At 40.4% G+C, this 22689-nt stretch overlaps 1 protein-coding gene across 3 annotated transcripts in view; it reads left to right on the top strand.

Moving 5' to 3' along the window:
• The first annotated feature begins 524 nt into the window (after positions 1–524).
• arhgap39 (Rho GTPase activating protein 39) overlaps positions 525–22689 on the top strand; it is a 121774-nt gene continuing 99609 nt past the window's right edge. For all 3 annotated transcript variants that reach the window (XM_048251886.1, XM_048251888.1, XM_048251885.1), the window contains exon 1: positions 525–658. In XM_048251886.1, the coding sequence (XP_048107843.1) occupies positions 648–658 (11 nt within the window). In that variant the 5' untranslated portion in view covers positions 525–647. The remainder of the gene's footprint in view (positions 659–22689) is intronic.

Consider the following 22689-nt stretch of genomic DNA (forward strand, 5'->3'; position numbering starts at 1 on the left):
TATGAGCAGTCCTGATGCCCCTCGCCCCGCCCCCAGTCTAACCCCAGACCGACGCCGCTGTGTAGTGTAGTCAAATATGCATCTACACGTTACTAAATTCGTTTCAATTTAGTAGCCGATAGGCCTAGCCTACATTTCTCTGCATGCAGTCATTCAATGACCTACTGAACACATGCTGGCAAAACTCGTAAGCTACAGAACGTCTTGATGCTGGTGATTTGAACAAATAGCTTGCATGATGTCATGTTTCACTGAGGCCTAGCCATCTAGCCATCCTTACACCAGAAGACTTTGACAATATTTGGGAAAGATTCTTGAAAGATTGTAGTCTTTTGAGTAAATCTTGAATGGGGAGAATTAGTTAAAAGAGTCCAACCTTTCAAGAATATTTCCCAAATCTCGTCAAAGTCGTCTAATGAATTCAAATGATATATTTCTCGCCCTGATTACATGAGGGTACCTTCAAAAATCTTACGTGCTCGTGCCCCTAATAACTTGCGTGACGTAAGGCTGTCAGACGCGGATGAGACTACGTGCTCCATCAGCCTGGACGAAATGAAGTGGGTAATATGATGGCGCGTTCTTAATGCCATGGATATCGGTCTTTGGATTATTCAGCTCTAGTTTTGTCGGCGAAACGACACGAAATGGCGGAGAGGTAATGTCAATTATCAATCTTTTGAAATAATAAAATATAATCTCTATGGCTAATACTGTAAACACCCTTACTGGGGTAGGCTTGGACCAGAACGTGAAGGCGCGCACACTTAATTTCATTGGCGCGTTCCTGCTGTTGTCATAGGCTAAGGGAATCTCTGCAGGTGCTTTAAAATATTTCTGATTAATGCTGAGCTTTTATGATAACGTCCTTGAAGAATAATAGAAAACCTCCCATACATTTTCACATAGAGGAATGTTATGCTCCTTGGATCATTCGCGGGGCTGACAGTGTGATAGGCTACACCCCAAGTGCCCTGTCCACGGCAGAAAAAAAAAAACGCTGTATGTTAAGCTGCCATAGTCTTGTATAGCTGGCTTTCTCAAATGTCATTTGACAGACACAAACGGCAGTTAGGCTATCGTGGGTTGTAAGAAATGGCGGATAGTGTTGCCTGCATTTTCAAGCGATTGCCCGCGTTTCAGAACTGGTGTCGGCGTAGCCTAGCCTTCACGCATAGGCTATGACACAAGCCTGTTACCACTGACATTTATGTCTATGCCTAACACTCTGTCCCGGGTCATTAAGGATTTCCCATGAACAATGAATCCAATTGAAAATAAGGAGAGGGAAGCTTATCAGTGAAGAGCGAGTGTCTGCAGTAAGCACACAGCTCTAACGTGTGTGATGCAGTTTTTGGTCTGACACACGGGGTCCATTGAGATGGACTTCTTAATTAATGTGGCACACAACAGCACACTGATATAGACTTAACGATTTCGCAAACTTAGGGTGCGTGACAGGTAGCATGGTGCTTAGTTGTGATTCTATAATCAATATGGAAGGGAAGTCGCGACTGTCCGTGACGACTGAACGCTGCTAACCGCAAAGTAGGCTATTGCTCGCTGCAGAGATAGGTGGGGCACACAGAGTAGTTAAGTGGAAATCTAGACTTTTAAGACATGAAAAGGTCATCAGCAATGTCACTGAAAGTGTTGGTTGTTTGAAAAGCTAAATTGATATAAAAAAAACAAGATGTTAAGGCAAGAATGTGTTTAAATACATAGGCCTAAGGTGTGTGGATAGGTTTTGAGACATTTACTTAAATGTTAAATGAAAAAAAAAAAACATAGCTGGGCAAATAAACATGTTTAAACATGAATATACATCTAGATATGTAGCCATGTACTACTCTTAGTCTAATGATACACTCTTTATTTGGCTTCTTTCCTTTATTTAGACAGGACAGTAAAGAGTGACGGGAAAACAAGAGAGAGATGGGGTGGACCAGGGTGCGATTTGTAGGGGGTGGTGGTGAGGATTTCCCCCCCTCTGGTTTTCCTATCCCTACCTCTGCTAAATTATTTTTATCGTCGGGGGGGGACAACATTTATCCCCCTCTGCCCCTCATATTGATTAATGCTACTTCATATAAGTAAAGCGCTGCAACGTGAGAACAGTCTAGTAGGCTAGCCTACATAATAATCTGACATCAGAAACGACTGGCCACCGCCAGCACTGATGCTGCTGACAGAGTGGCTGCGTGATAACTTAATTTGGCCTTGATCGTGCAGTACATTTCAGAATGTCGAGTGTGTAATCCATCATAAATGGCTAGGTTCAATAGAAAAGTTAGCTGGACAAATGAAAGAAAACAAGAAGGATTTAGTGAAGCATAATAATGTTTTAGAACCTTCAAAATTAGAAAACTGATGCAACTGAGATGGAGGACAACTGCACGTAGAGTAGAACGTAGGCCTATTGTCCGAAGGAACTTACATTAAATGAGGAGATATTTGCTGTCACAAAAAGTGTTACAGAAATTGCTTGGCATCGCTTATTCAATGGCTCGCCACAAAACACCTGTAGTTTATGGAGGACTAACGAGAAAGCTCTCGCTTGATAAATCAGCCAGTAGTAGACAAATAACTTTTAGAAATAATCTGTAGGCCTACTGCAAAAACGAATGTTGGTAGCGGGTGTTTTAACAGCTGCAACAAATAGAGGATTCATAGTCATGGTTCGTAAATTATTTTCATAAAACTTCAAGTTGCCCTATAACTTTACTCGCCAAACTCTTCACTGCACTGTAGGCAATTAACTGACAGTATGATAGGCTATTTATTTTCTGTAGGCTACAATAAACACATTTATTTTTTCAACTTTTGCAATATTACGCACTTGGCTACTGAACGCAAATCAGCAGGAGAGAGAATGCACGTAGCCTACGCAGCGTGTAGCGCAATGTGTAGGCTATTTGGTTACCAACTAACACTGTTAGCCAATTCAATAACTTAAGACTTCAGTGCCATCATATACAACGTTTTTTTACACAACAAATACAGAAAGGATGGAGGCAGCAAAAGTAGAGAAGTCATTTCAGATGGGGCAAGAACAAGGTGAATTTGTATGCTTGTCAAAACGTAGTCCTACCCTGCATTAGAGGAGCTGATCATCATACCAAGCACACTCGCTGTTTAAAGTCAGACACCACGGTAAACTAAAACTAAAATGTTACAAAGGTGGCAAAATAATATAGGGTATTATTAGCCATGACATTACTAGGCTATGAATCATTCGTTCATTTTTTTTTTTTGGATGGGGGTTACAAACTTATTCAAAATAATCCCCCCCTCTGGTTTTTACACAAATCGCACCCTGGGGTTGACAATGAAATGGTTGGGCAATGACACTTGGACCCGAATGTGGTACAGACTTTGCTATGTAGCAGGGCAATTCCTCTGGAAAATTGACTTTTTGTCACATCCATAACACCAGTGAAATGCCTTGCCATTATATGATGTGAATGATGACATTCATTTTTTGTGCATTTTTTCTCATGTACATTCTTCAGCCAAAAATAGCAAATGCTCAAATTCCATTTAATCATTGACATCATACTATACCATCACATTTTATTGGCGTTGTGGATGTTACAAAAAACGTAATTTTCCATGGAATTGGCCTGCAGGTTATGTCCGAGTTAAGAGATCAAAATGTAAAGTACAGCCTACTGACCTATCAGTTCTCTATGAAAATAGTGTCCTATTCTTAGAAGATCCCATGGATCACAGTATGGGGATAGTGGAAGGGTATTCATGAAAATACATCCAAGCAGACCATTCATTTTTTGGCCAGCTTTCCTTTCTGACTTTAACTGTTGTGTTGCTTTTATCCTGAGCTATTCATAAAACATCCTTATTTTCTTAAGTATTAGCTTATTTCTTGTTTCTTTGTTATAGATGGCTAGACCTCTCCATATTTGTGATTAGTAATCTGGTGCCAACAAAGTCCAACACCGCCCTTTTATGTGAACATGCTAAAGTGTTTTCTAACAGCTGACAAAAGATGGGTAGGGGAGAGCTGGGACAGTTAAAACACTTTTTAATTAAAATAATGTACAAAGTGATCGTACCACACTGAAAGTTAGGCGAATATTTTGTCACTAGCTATATCTGTCCTCTGTCAAATACAGTTGCATTTTCAGCTTTGAAGAAAACCATTCAGGAATTATTACAGCAAAAGTGGGATGTGCGTAATGTTTCATTCGTCCCTCCTGGTCTGGACGATTGAAACAGCATGGGGGATGAATGAAACATACAGCCATTTAAGCCATATAACAATCCACAGCTTCAATATTTTACAACATATCGTGAATGGTACTCCCAAAAGGTGTTGTTTTAGATAGATTGTTGCTGGGCTATACGTCTTAGTGAATGTCTGTATAACACGGTTTTTGAAATATCATGCACTATGGATGATTCTGCCATTTTAAGTTTTCCCATTTATATCATGTTTCTATTGTGGAAAATGTCATTTCACTAGTATTTTACGTCGGTTAGGCCACAGCACATCCAAATAAGTGCCCTTAAAAACCCACAGCCCGTCAGTCTCCATGGAAAAACTCGACTCCCTACCTGGTGGGCCCAAATATATTTCCATCTTTTGTAAAACTGCTTTTCCATGTCTGACCTCAATAAATTATTAAGTAAGTATAAATACTCGTTTGATCCTGTGAGGGAAATTTGGTCTATGCATTTATCCCAATCCGTGAATTAGTGAAACACACTCAGCACACAGTGAGGTGAAGCACACACTCATCCCGGCGCAGTGAGGTGCCTGCATCAACAGCGGCGCTCGGGGAGCAGTGAGGGGTTAAGTGCCTTCCTCAAGGGCACTTCAGTCGTTCCTAATGGTCTCTGGTTACAACTCTGAAGTGCTAACCAGTAGGCCACGGCTGCCCTATTGTATAAACACAGATATTTGTACCCTAGAAATCTAGACGCACCCTAGTGGCAGCAAATGTAATTTGCAGCCAAGGTCGTCTATTGACTCTCCGTTGGCTTGCGAGCTGGAAAAACCAAACTTCGGTCAGGCCAATCACATCGTTTATAGGGTCGGTGGGCGGGCTTAACATAATAATGACAGAGTTGCGACGGTTCTAAGTGAATTCCCTGCTACTTGAAAACAAAGAAGGTGGCTGCTGCTGTCGAACAGCAGACTTCCGAAACGGCTTTGGCCGCGACTCTTAAAGACTTTCGGGTCCGTGTCAAATCAGATAAGGTTGTTGCTGCACCATCTCAAATTTTCTTCAAACTTTGTCTATATCATCAATGGGTCCTAAAACCAAGGCCTGTGAAATATTTCTGTGCAAATCTTATGTCTTCATATCATTTTCAGACCTTGAAATTCTTTCATTTGCATCTTGAAAAACATGTGCCATGTTTGGGCATTAATATCTTGACAATTAGTATTCCCTAGCCTCCTCAAATTTTCAAGGGTGGAAGACCAACTCATAAAAAGCATATGTAAACAATGTAAAGTCTGTACTAAATGTCTGACTTTTGAAAGGGCCCTAGATTTCAGAAAAATGTGCATTAAGTGTTATATTGAGGGTATTAAAAATCAGTTGTTTTTTTATTTGGTATCAGTCACTATTTCCTCTTCAAATACATCAGTTTATTAATGTTTTCCCACAATTTGAAGTCTCCACATCAAATGACAATAATAAGGATAAAACAAGGCATGTTTGTATTTTTGTGTAATTTTCAAGCGACTGAAATGATAATTGGGGTAGCTAGTAGGACTATAAGTATATGGATATTTAGTGTGTGAAGTACCAATATTGTCCCAAGTCCTATTCACAGAATAAATGCATGTAGTTACAGGTGTTTTGGGAACACCAAAATAAACATTTACAATAAACAATAGATTTTAGCGCCCCCTCAGGTGAAACACAGCATAGAAATGTGCTCCTTTCATAAGGCATTAACTCCTTTGGGATGAAGAAGAACTTAACATATTCTTTACACTATGCTCACATCAGTTGAAGAGATGAATAGCTGAGAGGATCTGGCCCTCCTCTGGACTCTGGAGGCAGCTAGACGCTTAACAGTGCCACCAATGCCAACGCATGTACTCTTACCATGGCTTGAAAATGCTTAAGAATGCAAACAAATTGCCCTCTGCAGCTTTTAGCACTTACTGTATATGATGCAGCACAGACGTGTGGAGAACACTGGTAAGTGGTGCAGTCAGCCTGTATACCCAAATATTGTTGAGTCGGAGTCAGCAACAAAATTAAATCTATCCGGTCAAATTGTCCGATTGAAATTGGCTAATAATCCCGTCCCCCTAACACAGAGGTGTCCAAACTTTTTGACTCAAGGGCCACATTGGGTTTTGAAAATTGGCCGGTGGGCCACACAACAAAACAATAATGTGTATATATAACGTTTTGTATAATTTAAATGACAAAGTAATTTTGTTGTAGAAAATTAATTTCTTAAGAAATACTGTTCATTTGATGTTGTTTAATTCATTTATAAATGGTGCACTGTCACTTTAAGACTCTTTTGCCAGCTCCACTAGCCTATGGCTAGGACTGTGCCCTCGGCTGTGTCCTCTCACAGTTTTTAAATGGTCAGTAGTGGGAACTACTGTTGCCATTGCGATTTCCTTTTAAAAGTTTCTTATCAATTATCAACAATGACAAGCCAGCTGGAACCTGCCGCACTCTCTCCCTTTTGTGCACGCTGAAATGCGTTCCCAATTGAATGGAGTAGCATAACGTAGTTAGATCTGCTGCAATGGAGATACTATGTATCTTGATGTAACAAGCTGTTTTGACATTGACATTGAACGCTCTCTAAGAACAGTGTAAAGCAGTTTGCAGTAGCCTAAAGTTAATCACAACGTCGTCTATCGCTGGAAAAAAATAGCAAGCAGCCTATGAAAACCTTAATTAATAAATATAGCTGCAAGCAGCAATGAGGGGGCCAAGCAGTTGAGCAGGAGTTGTCCTGGCAATGCAATGTTGTTACATTATACACACAGCCAATTAACCCACCCACACATACACAGATAAACCTCCTCCCCCACACACCCCCCACACATACGCATACCTCAAACATCACCAAATTTATTGTGCGTCCTCAGGTTGTAGTCACGAGTCCACATACCAAATTTGGTGTTGATACGAGAAAGTGTTGATAATTATAGCACCCCTAGTTGTCAAAGGTTACTAAAATTGTTGTGTGTCCTCAGGATGTGGTCTTGAGTCCATGAACCAAGTTTGGTTTTGATACATGAAAGCATTGCTGAAATATGAGCCAACTTCCTGTGATTATAGCGCCCCGCTAGTGATCAAAGATCATTACATTTATTGAGCCTCCTCCTTATTGGGTCCTGACCCCATGTACTGACTTTGGTTTTTATATGTCAAAGCGTTGCTGAAATATGACTATACTTCCTGTGATTATAGCGCCACACAGTGGTCAAATCGTTCCAAATGTCTTGAACCTCCTCCTAATTGGGTCCTGAGACCATGTACTGAGTTTGGTGTTGATACGCGAAAGCCTTGCTGAGTTATTACTTCGGTTTTCGGTTTTGCCATAAACTTGATTGGTAAACTTGATTGGTCGTGATGGTCGACGGGTTTTGAATATGACTCCAAAAAGCAATGCGTTTATGAGGCATGGTCTGACGATCATCTGCGTCAAGTTTTGTGCAAATCGGATAAACTTTGTGACCTGTGAAAACTTTTAGGTGTTTTTGATTAAATCCAATATGGCAGCCGGATCAATTATGTTGACATCACAAATTCACATCTGTCGGACTTAGGAACTCCCACAGTATTAACAGACACCACTAGTAAGTTTTAATTCCAAACACATCACCCGTTACAGGCCAAAACTTAATTTTGGTCATTATAGCGCCACCTATAGGTCAAAAGTCATCAAATTTATTGAGCCTCCTCCTTATTGGGTCCTGACCCCATGTACTGATGAGTTTGGTTTTGATACGTGAAAGCTTTGCTGAGATATTACTTCACTTCCTGTTTGATTGGTCGTGACGGCCTACAGATTTTGAATATGGCTCCAAAAAGCAATGCGTTTATGAGTCATAGTCTGACAATTATCTGCGTCAAGTTTCGTGAAAATCGGACAAATTTTGTGACCTTTGAAAACTTTTAAGTGTTTTTGATGAAATCCAATATGGTGTAGGGTCCAATATGGCAAATTGACATCATGTCGTGTTGAGTTCGGCTTCATCCAAGGATTCCAAATATACGTAAATGTGTATGATTGAAACGTTAAGCGCATAGATGTAATGGAAAATTTGACACATTGGTGGCGCTAGAGCACTTGACATGAAACTTAGTGAACTTAATCATATTACTGTACCGAATCAAAGTGCCAAATTTCCCAACTTTTTACTGTAAGGTTCAATGGCAAATGAGCTTTTCGTTATAATAATAAGAAAACAGAATCACTATGGGTTGCCTCGCAGCTTCTCTGCTTGGCCCCCAATTAAATGCTCGGCAGGCCGGATTAAAGTGCGTGGCGGGCTGGATCTGTGATAAACTAATAAATGCTCGACGGGCCGGATTAAAGTGCGTGGCGGGCCGCAGTTGGCCCGCGGGCCGTAGTTTGGACACCCCTGCCCTAACACAATCTGAATTTGAGAATAAGCCTAAAATGTAGGCCTATACTAAGCAAGAATATGTCCTTTGGCTATGTTTTAAAAGAACAGGCTCTACCGTTTGAAAGTTATTAAACAACATGCATATGCTACATTTCAAATAGGAAGCGCACGCTTAAAACATCTGTTAAACATATCGCTATCGCTTTATCTCCCAGCCCTAACATCAATATTCCCTGTATATGAAGGCGTATGAAGATATTCAAATGGCCTTTGAGAACTTCATAGCCGCCAATGAATGAATAATGGAACAATGAAGGGTATCCCCAGCTAAGGCCTATTCTAGGTCAATGGTTAAAATATAATTTCTAGTACATAATTTAATATATTTGCCATCTTTTTCATTTTCAAGATATTAGGAATGTCGGTTACACTTGACTTGACAGTGTCGACATAAGAGTGACATGACACTGTCATGAACGTGTCATAAACAAGTCATAAACATTTATGACATAACATTTCTGGTGACATACTGTTTTTGTCATAACAAGTTAAGATTAGGATTAGGTTTAGGTTTAGGGTTAGAGTTAGGGTTAGGTTTAGGGTTAGAGGTAAGTATTAGGGTTAGGGTTAGATTTCATGTGTCATGTCACTCTTATGCCGATACTGTCAAGTAAAGTGTTACCGGAAAGTCTTATTCTTTTTAAAATATGTGAAGTAAAATATAGCCATTCTGTTCCATTCATGTATCAGAGGTAATGCCTTGTAAAAGGAGCAAAGTGCTATGTTGTGTTTCACCTGAGGGGGTGCTAAAATCTATTTTTTATTGAAAATGTTTATTTTGGTGTTCCCCAAACACCTGTACATGCATTTATTCTGTGAATTTATTCCGTGAATGGGACAATATTGGTACTTTACACAATAAATGTCCATATACTTAGCTATTTCCACATATATTTTTATGGTCCTACTAGCTACCCCACATACCATTTCAGTTGCATGAAAATTACACAAAAATACAAACACGCCTTGTTTTATCCTTATTATTGTCATGGCCTTTTGTTTTGAAGACTTTTGGAGACATTTTGGGACAACATTAACAAAGGATTATATTTCTAGAGAAAATACTGATTGATGCCAGGTGTGTCAGAATAAAGGAGTTTTGAGACCCTCAATATCACTTTTTTTGCATGTTTTTTCTGAAACTAGGGACTTAGGAATAATACTTAAATAAGATATGAATGTCCAAATATGGCCTCCAAGATAAGGCCTTGTAGAGAGTGTAAAAAATCAAGGGCAAAACTATGAAAACAATAGAATTGAACAAAAATATTTTACAGAGTAGACAAACTCTAAGGAAAATCGAAGTTGATGCTGCAACCATTTTCCTGGATTTTGTCTGATTTGACACGGAATGACCCTTTCCTAAAAAACAAACATGTATTTTTGCCGACCGGATACGACAAAAGTTTGATCTACCAACTAGCTCCACTGGTGAGAAAACGTATGGGACTCATGGGTTTTAGCGCTATCCTATTGCGTGCAGGGGGGATTTATCCCACCCCTCTGATTGAGGCCTGCCAATGGTATGTTCCCAGACCCAACATCTTGATGTGGGTCTGGCTCATCAGGCCAAGATATTTGTGCATTTACTTAAAATACATGGGGTTACAGGATGGTCAGGACATTTGAAACAGCTGTTTCAATCGTCTCACCATAGATATGCCATTATAGCCTGTTTTTCCATGTAAATAAGCATGCTGCATTAAAGTCTGGGATTGTGAGGAGCACTAAATTGTCTACTGAATAAGCATAAAGTTGAACCTTAGCATGAAAAACACTCATAAACATAAAAATTAAGCCGCTGGCATGGAGTTTATGTGTACAGTGCAAGTACAACACACTAACACACCCCACGTTGGTACACACTCCCCGCTCTGTGATTGGATAGTGACCTTAAATTCCTGATTGGCTAACCAAACCTGAACATCACCATTGGCTATTCAACCAGAACAGTGGCGGCACTCCGCACACCAAGTGCCTGGGGGGACACCAAAAAATCTGGTTCGTGAAAAATCACCACAATAGGCTACTAGTATAAATAAAATATGTCTAAAGCATGTTAATGTGCAAAATCAATACAAAAGTTAGACCAAATTAGTCGAGAAAAAGGTGAATCTCCTGTGGGGCCCTCTCTCCAGTCTCCCTCTGGTGCCCCCCTCCCCCACCTCCCAGTGGTCTGTTCGATTATGCCTCAATCCCAAATTTGGCAGACACCAGACATGGCCTCGAAAAGACACTAAGAGTCGGGGGTGTAAGACGCTCAGAAATTATATATATATCCTCGGAAACATAGAGACGTCTGGCTATATCCTCACTTGAAAGAGCTTTTGTGGACAAATAGGGTGAAGAGTTAAATGGCAATGATGTTATTACATACTCGTTAATCTGACTCCATTTGATTAATAATTTGTATCACCAATCAATTACCAAGTAACTAGTTTATCAGCTATGGAGGTGAATGGCATGGCACACTACGAGAATTGAAGATATACTATTGGTAGGCAAATTAACAATTTATTTAGCATTAAGCCGTAAAGGTAAATGTAATCAATATCACTTCAGTTCAAGGTAAAAGTAAACTCACATGTTCTACTGTAACAAAGTAGCAAATGGTAGCAAAGAAAACTTAATCAATTCACAGAGGTAAACTTGACAAGTTAGAGATAACTGATACACCAGATAAAACAATACAAACCCAGAGAGAGGAAAGGGGGAGAGGGAAAGAGAGAGAGACAGAGAGAGGGAGAGAGAGAAAGGGGGAAAAGAGAGAGACCCAGAGAAGAGGTCCAAGATGGAAAAGAAGAGAAGATGGGAAAAGAAGCCCCAAGATGGGAAAGAAGAAGAGAAGAGACCCCTGGAGGACCAGAGCCTCCACTTTTATCATTCACTTGGGCCACCCCTGACTCATCAGAGCCTTTGTTGTCTGAGGTGGATGGGTGTGGCCCAGGTGGATATCATAACTTTATGCTACAGTTTAATTCTTAATCTACAACTATGCACAGATACATTCAATTGTAACAAAACCATAATCAGACGGTTGCCCACATTACACGTATTAATGCAAGACCAAATATGAATGTATTATTCACAACGCATATTTACAGAGCAATACTGTATGATAATGAGGTTGGCCTATCTTACCATAAGACATCAAGTAGGCCTACTGAGTTATCTCTCAGTAGAGGGGCCAGAACAAGGAGCAAATGGTCACTTTATGCATGAGCGGGTGTTGGGGATCTTTGGCCATGGCCAGCTAAGACAATACAGATCAAACACAGGCATCCACACATGTAAATTGACTGCAAAAGGCATTCTTTAGAAATACATAAGGTTTGGGCAAAAGACGTGCCTTACAGGGGCGAAAAAAAAGGAAAAAGAAGAGACTGCGCGTCACTTGCAGTTAAGACAATGTTTTAAATGAAAAAAAATTGTTTTGTAGCCCTTGCGTGTATGCATGTCTATGCTTATGCCAGGTACCGTCAATAAACTTTGTAACGTAAGCTCCTACTAGCCATGTTCATGTTCAAGTGTTACGTTGCAAATGATTGTTGTTGTTGGGGGGGCACCACCAAGCACCAAGCATTTTGTGCTTAGGGCACCCAAATGGCTAGCGCCGACCAGAACAGTTAGATTCGTAACTGTAGGGCAGGTTTTGTGCGAAGAGCATGGGTAACTGTTGAATATATTTGTAATGATAAAATATTTGAGTGTAGGATGATTTGTAGCTGTAAAACCGAAAAACCATACTTGTAAACTAGATTTGTAAGTGTAGTGCATAATTGTAATATTAACTCTTTTATCACCCTATGAAGAGAAAAAAACATTTAACTAGACAAATCAATAAAAAAAATGAATTTACGAACATTACATAAAAACAAACAAAAACATGATGCCAGACAAAGCGGCGTGTCTCGCCAGTGTCCCCGTAACCTACAGTGGGTCCCCGTTAAGTTTGGACGGGTTCCTTCAGGAATCACGATCCCCATTTTCTCAGCAGAAATGGCACAAACGGCAGTTGACACAAACAACCACAAGGTGTCACTTTGGAGTTCTGCCACTACTATTTTTGATGCGACTTGACTTACTGCTTCCATGATGCAGTTTCCAAGTCAGTAGAACAATCAGAGAAAGCTGAGCCATTACCAAACATATATGATAATACAATAGCGTGAGTTTATATATCTTATACCCTATTTGTCACGGTTACTTATAGATTTGATAGTGTAACGATAAGAGCATAAGAGACTTTCAGCGGGGGCACGGAAACTTAATTTGATCACGGTAGTTTAAGCTTACACTTGACAAAACATTCTAATATGAAAATGTAGATGCAATTGTTGTAAGATGGTGCAGCTCCTTTAAGAAAGCACCGTGCAAAAAAGTAGACGTGCTGGAGCGAGTCATATTCAAAATGCAAAAAATAACACCGCCAGATAAAACCAATTATCCTCATTCATTGCAACCGCAGCATGCCTGCTTGCCGACGCTTTAAACAAAATATATCAAAGCACCTTTTTGCGTTTGAATGTAAACTAAAAAAAATGTTGAAACAGCTGGACAAATGATTTAGCTAATTGATTATAGCCTGTACACCAGCAATTGTTGAACATTTGGAAAAAAGATCGCTCAGCTGTTGCCACAGTCACAGGCAATGTAGAAACAACATGAGAGCAGTACACACTTCCCGAATGTGGATGTTACACTGTCATAATCTACCACCAGCCTTTTGGCAAGTTGAAAAATAGATGACTTCTGTGAAATCTCTGCTTTAAAGCAAGACCTAAATGAGAGGAGTTGTGTTGGGAATGTCGGTGCAATGTCCATGCTATAATGGTCTGACAAACGCACTGCCTTTTCAAGCAGTTCATCATCACCGGCGAAGTTGAAGGATCATAGGACGTAAAGACTCAAACACATAACAAGTTTCCCGCATGCTTGCACATCTTTGGGAGAGCTGACTGATTATGATGTCCAGAGTTGCATTAAATACCTGCACTTTTAAGTATCTCTCTGCATCGGTTAAGCGTTTATCTTCCGATAGTTCGTCAAAGTGACGCTTCACTCTTCACATTTTCAAATGTACTCTGAACCCCATTTATTTGCGAAAGTGTCTGGCGCTGTAGCCTTGGCCTGGTCAAAGGCACGCAGGTAGTCAGAAAGGACCGGTATAGAATTTTCCAGCAATTGCATTGCGGGGGTAGCGACGGAGGTCACAGGCCCCTGGTGCGACTGCACTTGCTGCACCTACTAGGCCTGGATACGCACTGCGTGGGAGCTAATGTGTCTACTGTAAATCATTCATGTGTGAAAGTCATTAGGCTGGAAGCGCTAATGTGTCTAAGCTCATTAGTCTACTTTCAATAGGCCTGTTGTACAGCCTGAGAGGGGGAACATAACCTATAGCCTAGGCTACTGTAGAGTAGGCCTACAGTAGGCTACTGTAGGCTAAACAATCAGTTGTGAAAGTCTGCAACTAAAGTTTCCTAATGGAAGCTTAACGTGTCTATTGAGCTCATTAGCCTACTTTCAATAGGCCTACTGTACAGCCTGAGAGGGGGAACATAGCCTACTGTAGAGTAAACAATCAGTTTACTTAGTTACATTTGTTTAGTTAAATCCAGTTTTCTACTCTATCTCCATTATATGCTTAGCCTAGCGAAAGACATTCAAAATGTGTGAAAGTCATTAGGCTGGAAGCGTGTCTACTGTCAGTGACTAATGCGAGAAGCGGGTTCTGTGTTGTAGGCTATGCATTTTTCCGACACTTGGCTGCAAGCTCCCCTCCCCCACCCCCTTCTTTCACAAACAGTGCAGCTTTCTGAAGCGGTGCCTTTTGAAGCTAATGTAACAAATACCACCAATATTGTTGTGTGGCAATAAAGTATCCAGGGTTTGCGCAAGTAGCCTAAATAGGCCTAGGCCTATATAAATAAATTAAGGACATACAATCCTTAAAGCTTAACATAGCCTACATGTAGATTAATGTCCCAAAACGTCAACAAGTCGTTTTATGCGCTCATATGGATTTCTATGAAACGCCACGAAAACATGCGTGCGCAACCAAGAGGCAGAAAGCACCATAGAACAGCATAGAGCAATGCAAAAGAGCAAAAGAATAAAATGAGTTTTTGTGCTGACAACTGCACCAATTCGAAATCACGATGGTTAGAGAATGTTAAATATGTTCAATATCCCTAACGGAATGCATGTCTTCGCCAAAAATGACAAAATACGATGTTATGTTAATAATGCAAATGAACGGCACACTTTGAAATATAGTCGGAAATGAGATGTTATCATCATTGAGACAACAGGGGTATACAATAAAATCCGATTGTAGCTTACAGCAGCCGACTATTTAGGTTAAGTTTATAACGTTGTGGACGGCCACCAAGCGTCTTCTGCCCCACGGCTGCGGCACAGTCTTGAGTGACCGGATTCGTTTTCCTTTGTCATATGAATGCTGTCATTTTGTTAACTTTACTGTTAAGGAGATGCTGTTGGCAAAGGCTATATTTCAACCTCGTTAGTGTCAGAACTATTCACAAGGTTTCTGGGCAGCATTTTTATGTTCTGTTAGCAAGCGAACTTCTCATGACTACCGACAAAGTAGCCTACTGCCAGCTGACGAAGCTCTCATTTTAAAACATTACTGAGAGACAGGCACTATACAATCAAGAAATCTTGCCACTGAATCCAAAACTATGTTTAACATTATGTACAAAGCTTAGGCTACAGTGGATTAGCATGTTGCAGGGGCTGCTAAAACAGAGAAACGCGACTGAAAACTTCGGCCAATCACAGCCCTTGCTGTCGAATCGCCCGTCCAGTTCGACCGTTGAACGCCACAGCGGACTATGCTTTTTTTTGCCTGCAGTTGTACTTACATGTCACCCAGCTGCGTGAATCACCATTATCGTGAATGAAGTGTCAATTTTTAACGGGGACCCTCTGTAGCAACTCCTAGTCAATGATCTTAACTGGCTACTGACTCAAACAAAGTCTCAATCCTTATTCTTCTAGATTTGAGTGTGGCATTTGACTAGCCTGGCAGGCCATCCTATATCATTGAAATGTATAGTCTGGAATCGAACCATTCACCTCGCTTAATCCAAGGGGCGGGCAGAGAATTGTCTTTCAAACTGCCTAGGCATGCAATAGGCCAGCGCTACAACCATATCCGTATCCGGTTGGCAAAACGGCAAATACATCCTTCTTCTAAAGGAATTACTTAAGTGCATTGTGTTGCTCAACTTTCAAAGAAAAGCACAAGTCCAACTCCTCCAAAGCTGACGCCAACGCCGATTCAAACAACCGCTCTTCGTTCGCCATAGCCACCTTCCTTGTTGTTCACCGTCACAGGACTGTCGTTATCCTGTTAAGCCCGCCTTAAGACTCTCTAACAAAATAGAGTGCTGTGATTGGATGACGTCCACGGCGTCAGCCAATAGAAATCCCTATGGTTTGATACTAGACGTACAGGCTGAGCAAATTAATTTGCCGCCGGGTTTGCTGCGTCTAGATTTCGAGGCTAGCATTTGACACCATTGATAACATAACATAACATTCTAATTCATCGCCTTGCGAAGTGGGTGGGTCTCTCTGATAATGTTCTAAACTGGTTTCAAACCTACATTACTGGCAGAGATTTGTATGTTAGTCTAGATCATGTGTCTGTAAAACATGACTTGCCTTTCGGTGTGGCCCAGGGGAGCTGCCTTGGTCCCAGGGCTGCTCTTTTCCCTATATCTGCTTCCGTTAGGAAACATCATAAGTCAGCAAAATATAAACTTCCACAGCTATGCAAATGATACCCAATTATATATTTCCGTTCAGTAAAGTTACTCAGACAGCCTATTTCCACCTGAGAAACACTGCCAAAATGCGGCCCTTTTTAACTCAACAAGATGCAGAAAAACTAATCCATGCCTTTATCACTAGCAGGTTAGACTACTGCAATGCACTTTTTACTGGTCTCCCCAAAAAACATATAAAGAAATTGGAACTCATACAGAGCTCTGCAGCTCGACTTTTAACTTGATTTTAAGGTTATGTTAATTACTTACAAAGCTCTGAATGGCATAGCACCTTCATATATCTCTGATCTTTCAATATCTTATCAACCACAAAGGAAACTTTTAATTGTAGCCAAAGTGCTCCACAAGACAACTTGAGAAGCTGCTTTTGTCCATTATGCCCCAAAGCTTTGGAACACCCTGCATCTGTACATCAAACAGGAGAGTTCAGTGAATATCTTTAATAAATACCTGAAAACATACCTGTATAAGAGAGCATTCAGTTAACTCATCTTATCTTCTAGACTACTTTTTCAGATTATTATGACCGCCGCGCAGCGAAGCGGCGGTCATATAGGTTTAGTCAGATTTTTTTTCTTTTTTTTCTTTTTCGCATGCCCAAATTTCCATCAATGATTCCCGGGACACTGAAAGACCGGGGTACATGAAACTTGGTGGGCATGTAACCCCACATGGATAGCATGGAACCATCGTTTTTCGTTTTGATCTGTAGCCCCCCCGCTGGACTGGACCCCCCGAAAGGAGGGTAGGGCAGACATAGTTTTCTGTGAATATCTCGAAAACCGTAGGGTTTAGGAGGACCATTTTTTTTTTGTATGTTGATCTCAAGGGGCCATGTCAACCCATTCCATAACCACTCATTTCATGTATAGCGCCACCTAGTTAAACAAAAAAAAAAAAAAAAAAAGTAAAAATGAGGTGTTGTAATTGAAGGTATCTGTGACCTAACATAGTCAAAACTGCACGAAATTGGAAGTGTAGGATCATTATGACACCCTCTGTATGCACGCCAAGTTTTGTGGAATTCCGTTCATGGGGGGCCACACAATAAATTAATTTATGTTACTATACACCAACTGGCCTGTAGGTGGGCGGAGACAGTTTTCTGTGAATATATCGAGAACCGTGGGGCCTAGGAGGTCCACCTTTTTTTTTTATGTATGTTGGTCTTAAGGGGCATGTCAACCCATCCCATTACCACTTATTTCATGTATAGCGCCACCTAGTTAAAAATTAAAAAGCAAAAAATTAGGTGTTTTCATCACAATATCTCTGGCTGACAAGGTCAAAACTGCACGAAATTAAAAGTATAGGATCATTATGACACCCTCCGAATGCATGCCAAGTTTTGTGTACTTTCGTTCATGGGGGGCCTTACAATAAAATAATTTATGTGTACATTTAGTGACGTACACCAACAAGGATTCCCGAGACACTGAAAGACCGGGGTACACAAAACTTGGTGGGCATGTACCCCCACATGGATAGCATGGAACCGTCATTCTTCGTTTTGATCTGTAGCCCCCGCTGGACTGGACCCCCCGAAAGGAGGGTAGGGCAGACACAGTTCTCTGTGAATATCTTGAGAACTGTAGGGCCTAGGATGACCAATTTTTTCCAGGGGTGATGTTAACCCATTCCATGTGCACACATGTGCATAAACAGATACACACGCACACACATACATTTACAGTAATCATACGTATGACACATACTCACACAGTAGACATATGTACGCATGCATGCATACACACACACACACACACCCACACACATAAACATAAATTTGTACACGCACACATGCACACAATTCAAGAATTTTTCCCGTCATCTACTCCCTGAATTTTTGGTCATTGATACCCGGGACACCGAACCACCGGGGTACATGAAATTTGGTGGGTATGTAGCCCCACTAGACTTTTACGGAAAAATTTCATTTCGTCCCCGGGGTTTTTACTGCAGGTACGTTAATCTTGTAATATCAATAAGGACCTAGGTAATGTTACCGTTAGCGTTGGTTGAGTGATGGAGGCATTTGATTGATTGCATTTGTAGAAAACTATAAATGCTGTTATACCAAGCAAATGTATAGCAGCACTGTTTGTATCTTTCGACTGTCATTTATTGCACGTGCTACAAAATCATTCTGTGCAATGGAAGATTTACCAACGTTACACCGGTCTGATACAGTTTTGCCTATACATGCGTGAGACTGAGACGCCTGTTTATTTTGTTTTAAGTGCGTGCAGGGTGTGAGAGGGGAATCGATGTGCTTTGATTACAGCTTGGTAGTTGTAGTCTGTGAAATTAAAAAGCACGTGTGTGTGAAGTATCCAAACAATGACACCTTCATTTCATTATGGCTGCTTTTAGCAAAACACCTTAAGCTACTGTGTAGTGGGTCCCATTTAGAAGTGGCTACTTCATTCGCGCTTTCCTTGACTCATGGAGCTGCGTGAATGTTATTACAACTTTTCGCCACGATATGACAGTTTAAGTCCGGCTTGATACTGTAAGGCGTAAAGCCATTGGTTTCCAAAGGAGATTTTATTTGTGTCGCCAGCATAGCCTATTGACAATTTATGTTGTAAATAGGCCTACCTTATAATCCTACCTGTATCTTAGGGAAGCTAACAGCTTTCTATTAGGATCTAGTTTGTTAGTTACCGTTTTGTCATAACTCCCTGATGCATTTTTGCATTTAGAATAGCCAGAGCGTGTATATCTCAATCGGAAAATTAAACAATATCGGGTGCCTATGGACGATGGGTGAACCCAGCCTGATCTGCCCGCTATTTATTTTTTGATTTCTTAAAAGATTGAGCTTGGTCTGATGAAAGCCAGACTAGCCATGGACCTCAGTTAAACAATGCAAGGGAACATGAATCAGCCTATATTTGCACAAACAATAACGGACAAAAGCTCTTCAACTTTGGCCCGTTAAAATGTGTATGAACAGTCTAGCGACGCATCTCATCAAGGCCCATTTGGACATGTCAGTTATTTGCACCACTGGTTAGATGTAAAACAGCATTTTGTTTCAGACTAGGCTACTGTTACTTAATTTGTGCATTAACAATAACGTTTCAGACTACTGTTATTTTCGCGGAACGGATGTACAGGACTGAGCGGCGGTCATATTTTGTACCGCTATGCGGTACATCTAGTTCTACATGTAACTGTTGCCATTAGAGCTGCAGACGGGCTCCCCCTATTAAGTCAGGTTCTGCTCACAGTTGCCACAATTGCCATATGCTTGTAGGGGGTTAAGGGTTAAGACTGACAGTCTTCCCGTAGTTCTGTTTCTTAAACGTCTGTGTATAAAGTCATATCATCACAACACTTACTGAGAACATACTAAAGCAAACCGCTTAGAGTACACAACGGGGCCTAAGCATTTGTTAGCAAAGCCTATATATACATTTCTGATATGTTGCTGATTGGATCATAAACGGCCACAGCAACGAAGAGGAATGACTGACTCCTCTCTATTATTGTGTTACATGCTCCAAATGTAAAGCACTTTGAGCTGCATTCTGTGTATGAAAGGTGCTATACAAATAAAACATATTATTATTATTATTATTATTATTATTAAAACTCACAGCATTTTGTGCAGTATTTTGCATTATATTTGCACTATGTTTTAATGACTTTATAGAGGTCTCAGGAATGTGCAATACACTCAGTGATATCTTTTATCCTTTTTTCAGCACAACCTAAGCAATCATTTTTACAGTTACAAATAATTTCTACCATTTCAAAACATGATACGCAGATACAAAACATAGGAGTATTCTAATTCCATAAAATGATAGCCAAGGAGATAACCTATACAACGGCTGCATACCAGCACTACAGCATCTTTAACTTGGGAATCTATTGTGCTCTGTTCCTTCTTGCCATCAAGTACCTAAAGCAAACAAAAATTTGGCTACAGGCCAAATACTAAAAATAATCCCCCAAAGAAGTAGCTAGACCTACTGTAGCAGCAGTGAGCCACAAGATGATAAACAATCAACACAAAGATCCACAGTACAGGACTCACGATTTCCCGCTGCAATGCATGAGCAAGTACAGTAAACCCCCAGAAAGGAGGATCCACAATTGTGAAATAGGTTGCACACTGGTACTTCTGAGGGAGAACAGATCCTTAGCAGAGGACTGCAGTAGACCTCTGAAGTTCGCCTACAAAAAGGAACCAAAGCTGCCATCTTTGCCCATATGAGGAGATCCAGTTCATTTGTTAGTGATTTTGTTTTTGACAGTAAATAGGCTTGGTTGTTGATTGGCCGCTGTGTGAAATCCCCTACCTATAGCACTAGGAATTTAAATTCTCTCTAGAGTATATTTGAAATTATCTAAACAATATTTTATTAACGCTGTGCCAATATTTGAGGTGTCCACTTATAATGGGGTTAAAGATTTTAAGAATTAAAAAGGGAAGGATGTGTTTTTCGGTCATTTTCAAAGGATTGAAATGGTATGGGGGGTAGTAGACACATGAAAATCTATGCAGAAGTAGCTCAATGTATTGGCATTTAGTGAACCAAGTGCCAATATTGTACCACCGATTAATAGTACTATAGATTAAAATATTGGCATGACAATAAAGGTGCAGTCAGGGATTTCACAGGTGTTTGTTTGTTTGTGTTTATGTTTAAATTTATTAGCAGGCGATTTTGTGCAAAAAAACATACATTATAGTTTAACCAAAGGCCGAACGAAGGTATCTCCCCCTACTTTCAGTATTCCCAGAGAAATTCCACACAGAGTTTTGTTTTTGTTTGGGGGACAGGCTGACCCCACTTTGTTTCCAGTTTTCGGAGCCTGGGCTGCAGTGTACTATGGAATAGCTAGCGGTTGTGAGGAGATGATTGCTGAATGTGACAGAAAATGTTATGGGCTTGAAATTGTGCAAAATCCCTGACTGCACCTTTAATAAAGTATTGTATTTGCAGAAAAAATACTGATTGATGTCATGTGGGTACAAAGCAATTGTTTACAAGACCCTTAGTATAAGCAGTTTGCCCATAGTTCCAAAACTATAGGGCCTTATATAAAACCAATGGGCATGCAGTAGAAACCTTTAATGGTTCAGTCATACTGAGATCATGTTTGTCCATCCTAGAAGGCTTGGAATGATCATTTTTAAGATCATATAAGATATAGAGATATAGAGAATTGCCAAACATGCTATAAAAGTAAAATTTATAATAATAATAATAATAATAATAATAATAATAAAGGGGGATTTCTTTTAAAACATTGCAATATCAAAAAATATTTTTCAGTTCTTACTTTTGTGACCTAAAACTTAGGCAGACAAACTCTGACTAATCTTAGAGGGTGCAGCAACCACCTGACGGTCAAGCTGCAGGTTTGCTACCCTGTAGTACCAAGTCTGAGGCCTGACTGCTCTCTGACTTTGCGACAGTGTAACCTACCTGTGTTTCTCTGTTGTGAAGAATTACTTACTAATAATCATAATGTGTACCATAGAGGGTTAATAAAAAAAAACAATTGATTACAAAAATAGTTGTGTGTTGCAGCCTGATGAGAGTGCTGGAAATCTGGACTAGTTCACCTGTAATCTAAAATTCTAATAAGCAAAACAAAATAAACAAAAAACTGATTGCGTAAAGGTAATAGCAAGTAGTCCTAGGCTAGCAGACAGTCTTGGTTGCAGGTAGCCATGGTTGAAGCAGAGAGGTGTTATGCTTAGAAGATTCACCCTGCCATCTCTGAGATGCGTTGAAAATCTGTATGGCCTAGGGGGAAAAAAGACTTCCGTCATCTTCAGTCTGTCAGTTGAGCAGGACATTGAAATAAGTCTGCCATTAAACACAATCCTTTACCTGGTGAATGTACAACGGCGTGTTGATGATGGACAGCAGTTTATTAGAAGTCCATATCTCCACCACTGATATAAAGGGATCCATCTCTGTGCCAACCACAGAACCAAGACATTTTATTTCACCATCTCCGTGTCACCATCATGCCTTTTAGCTATTACCAATCCTGAAAGGATACATCTTACTTGGAGCTGTGCAATGGGAAGGGCTGCTCTTTCTAGCCTCTCATTTCCACTAAATGCATCGGTCACGTTCCGTCTGTCACATCTTTTGTTCCATCCTCTGCCCATCTTGGAGTATCAGAAGCAGATTGTTGTGTTGCTGATCTTATTGCTTCTACAACGGACAGACGTAGCACTGTAATTTGGTTTAA

Source organism: Alosa alosa, chromosome 9 (assembly GCF_017589495.1).
Source record: "Alosa alosa isolate M-15738 ecotype Scorff River chromosome 9, AALO_Geno_1.1, whole genome shotgun sequence".
NCBI lineage: Eukaryota > Metazoa > Chordata > Actinopteri > Clupeiformes > Clupeidae > Alosa > Alosa alosa.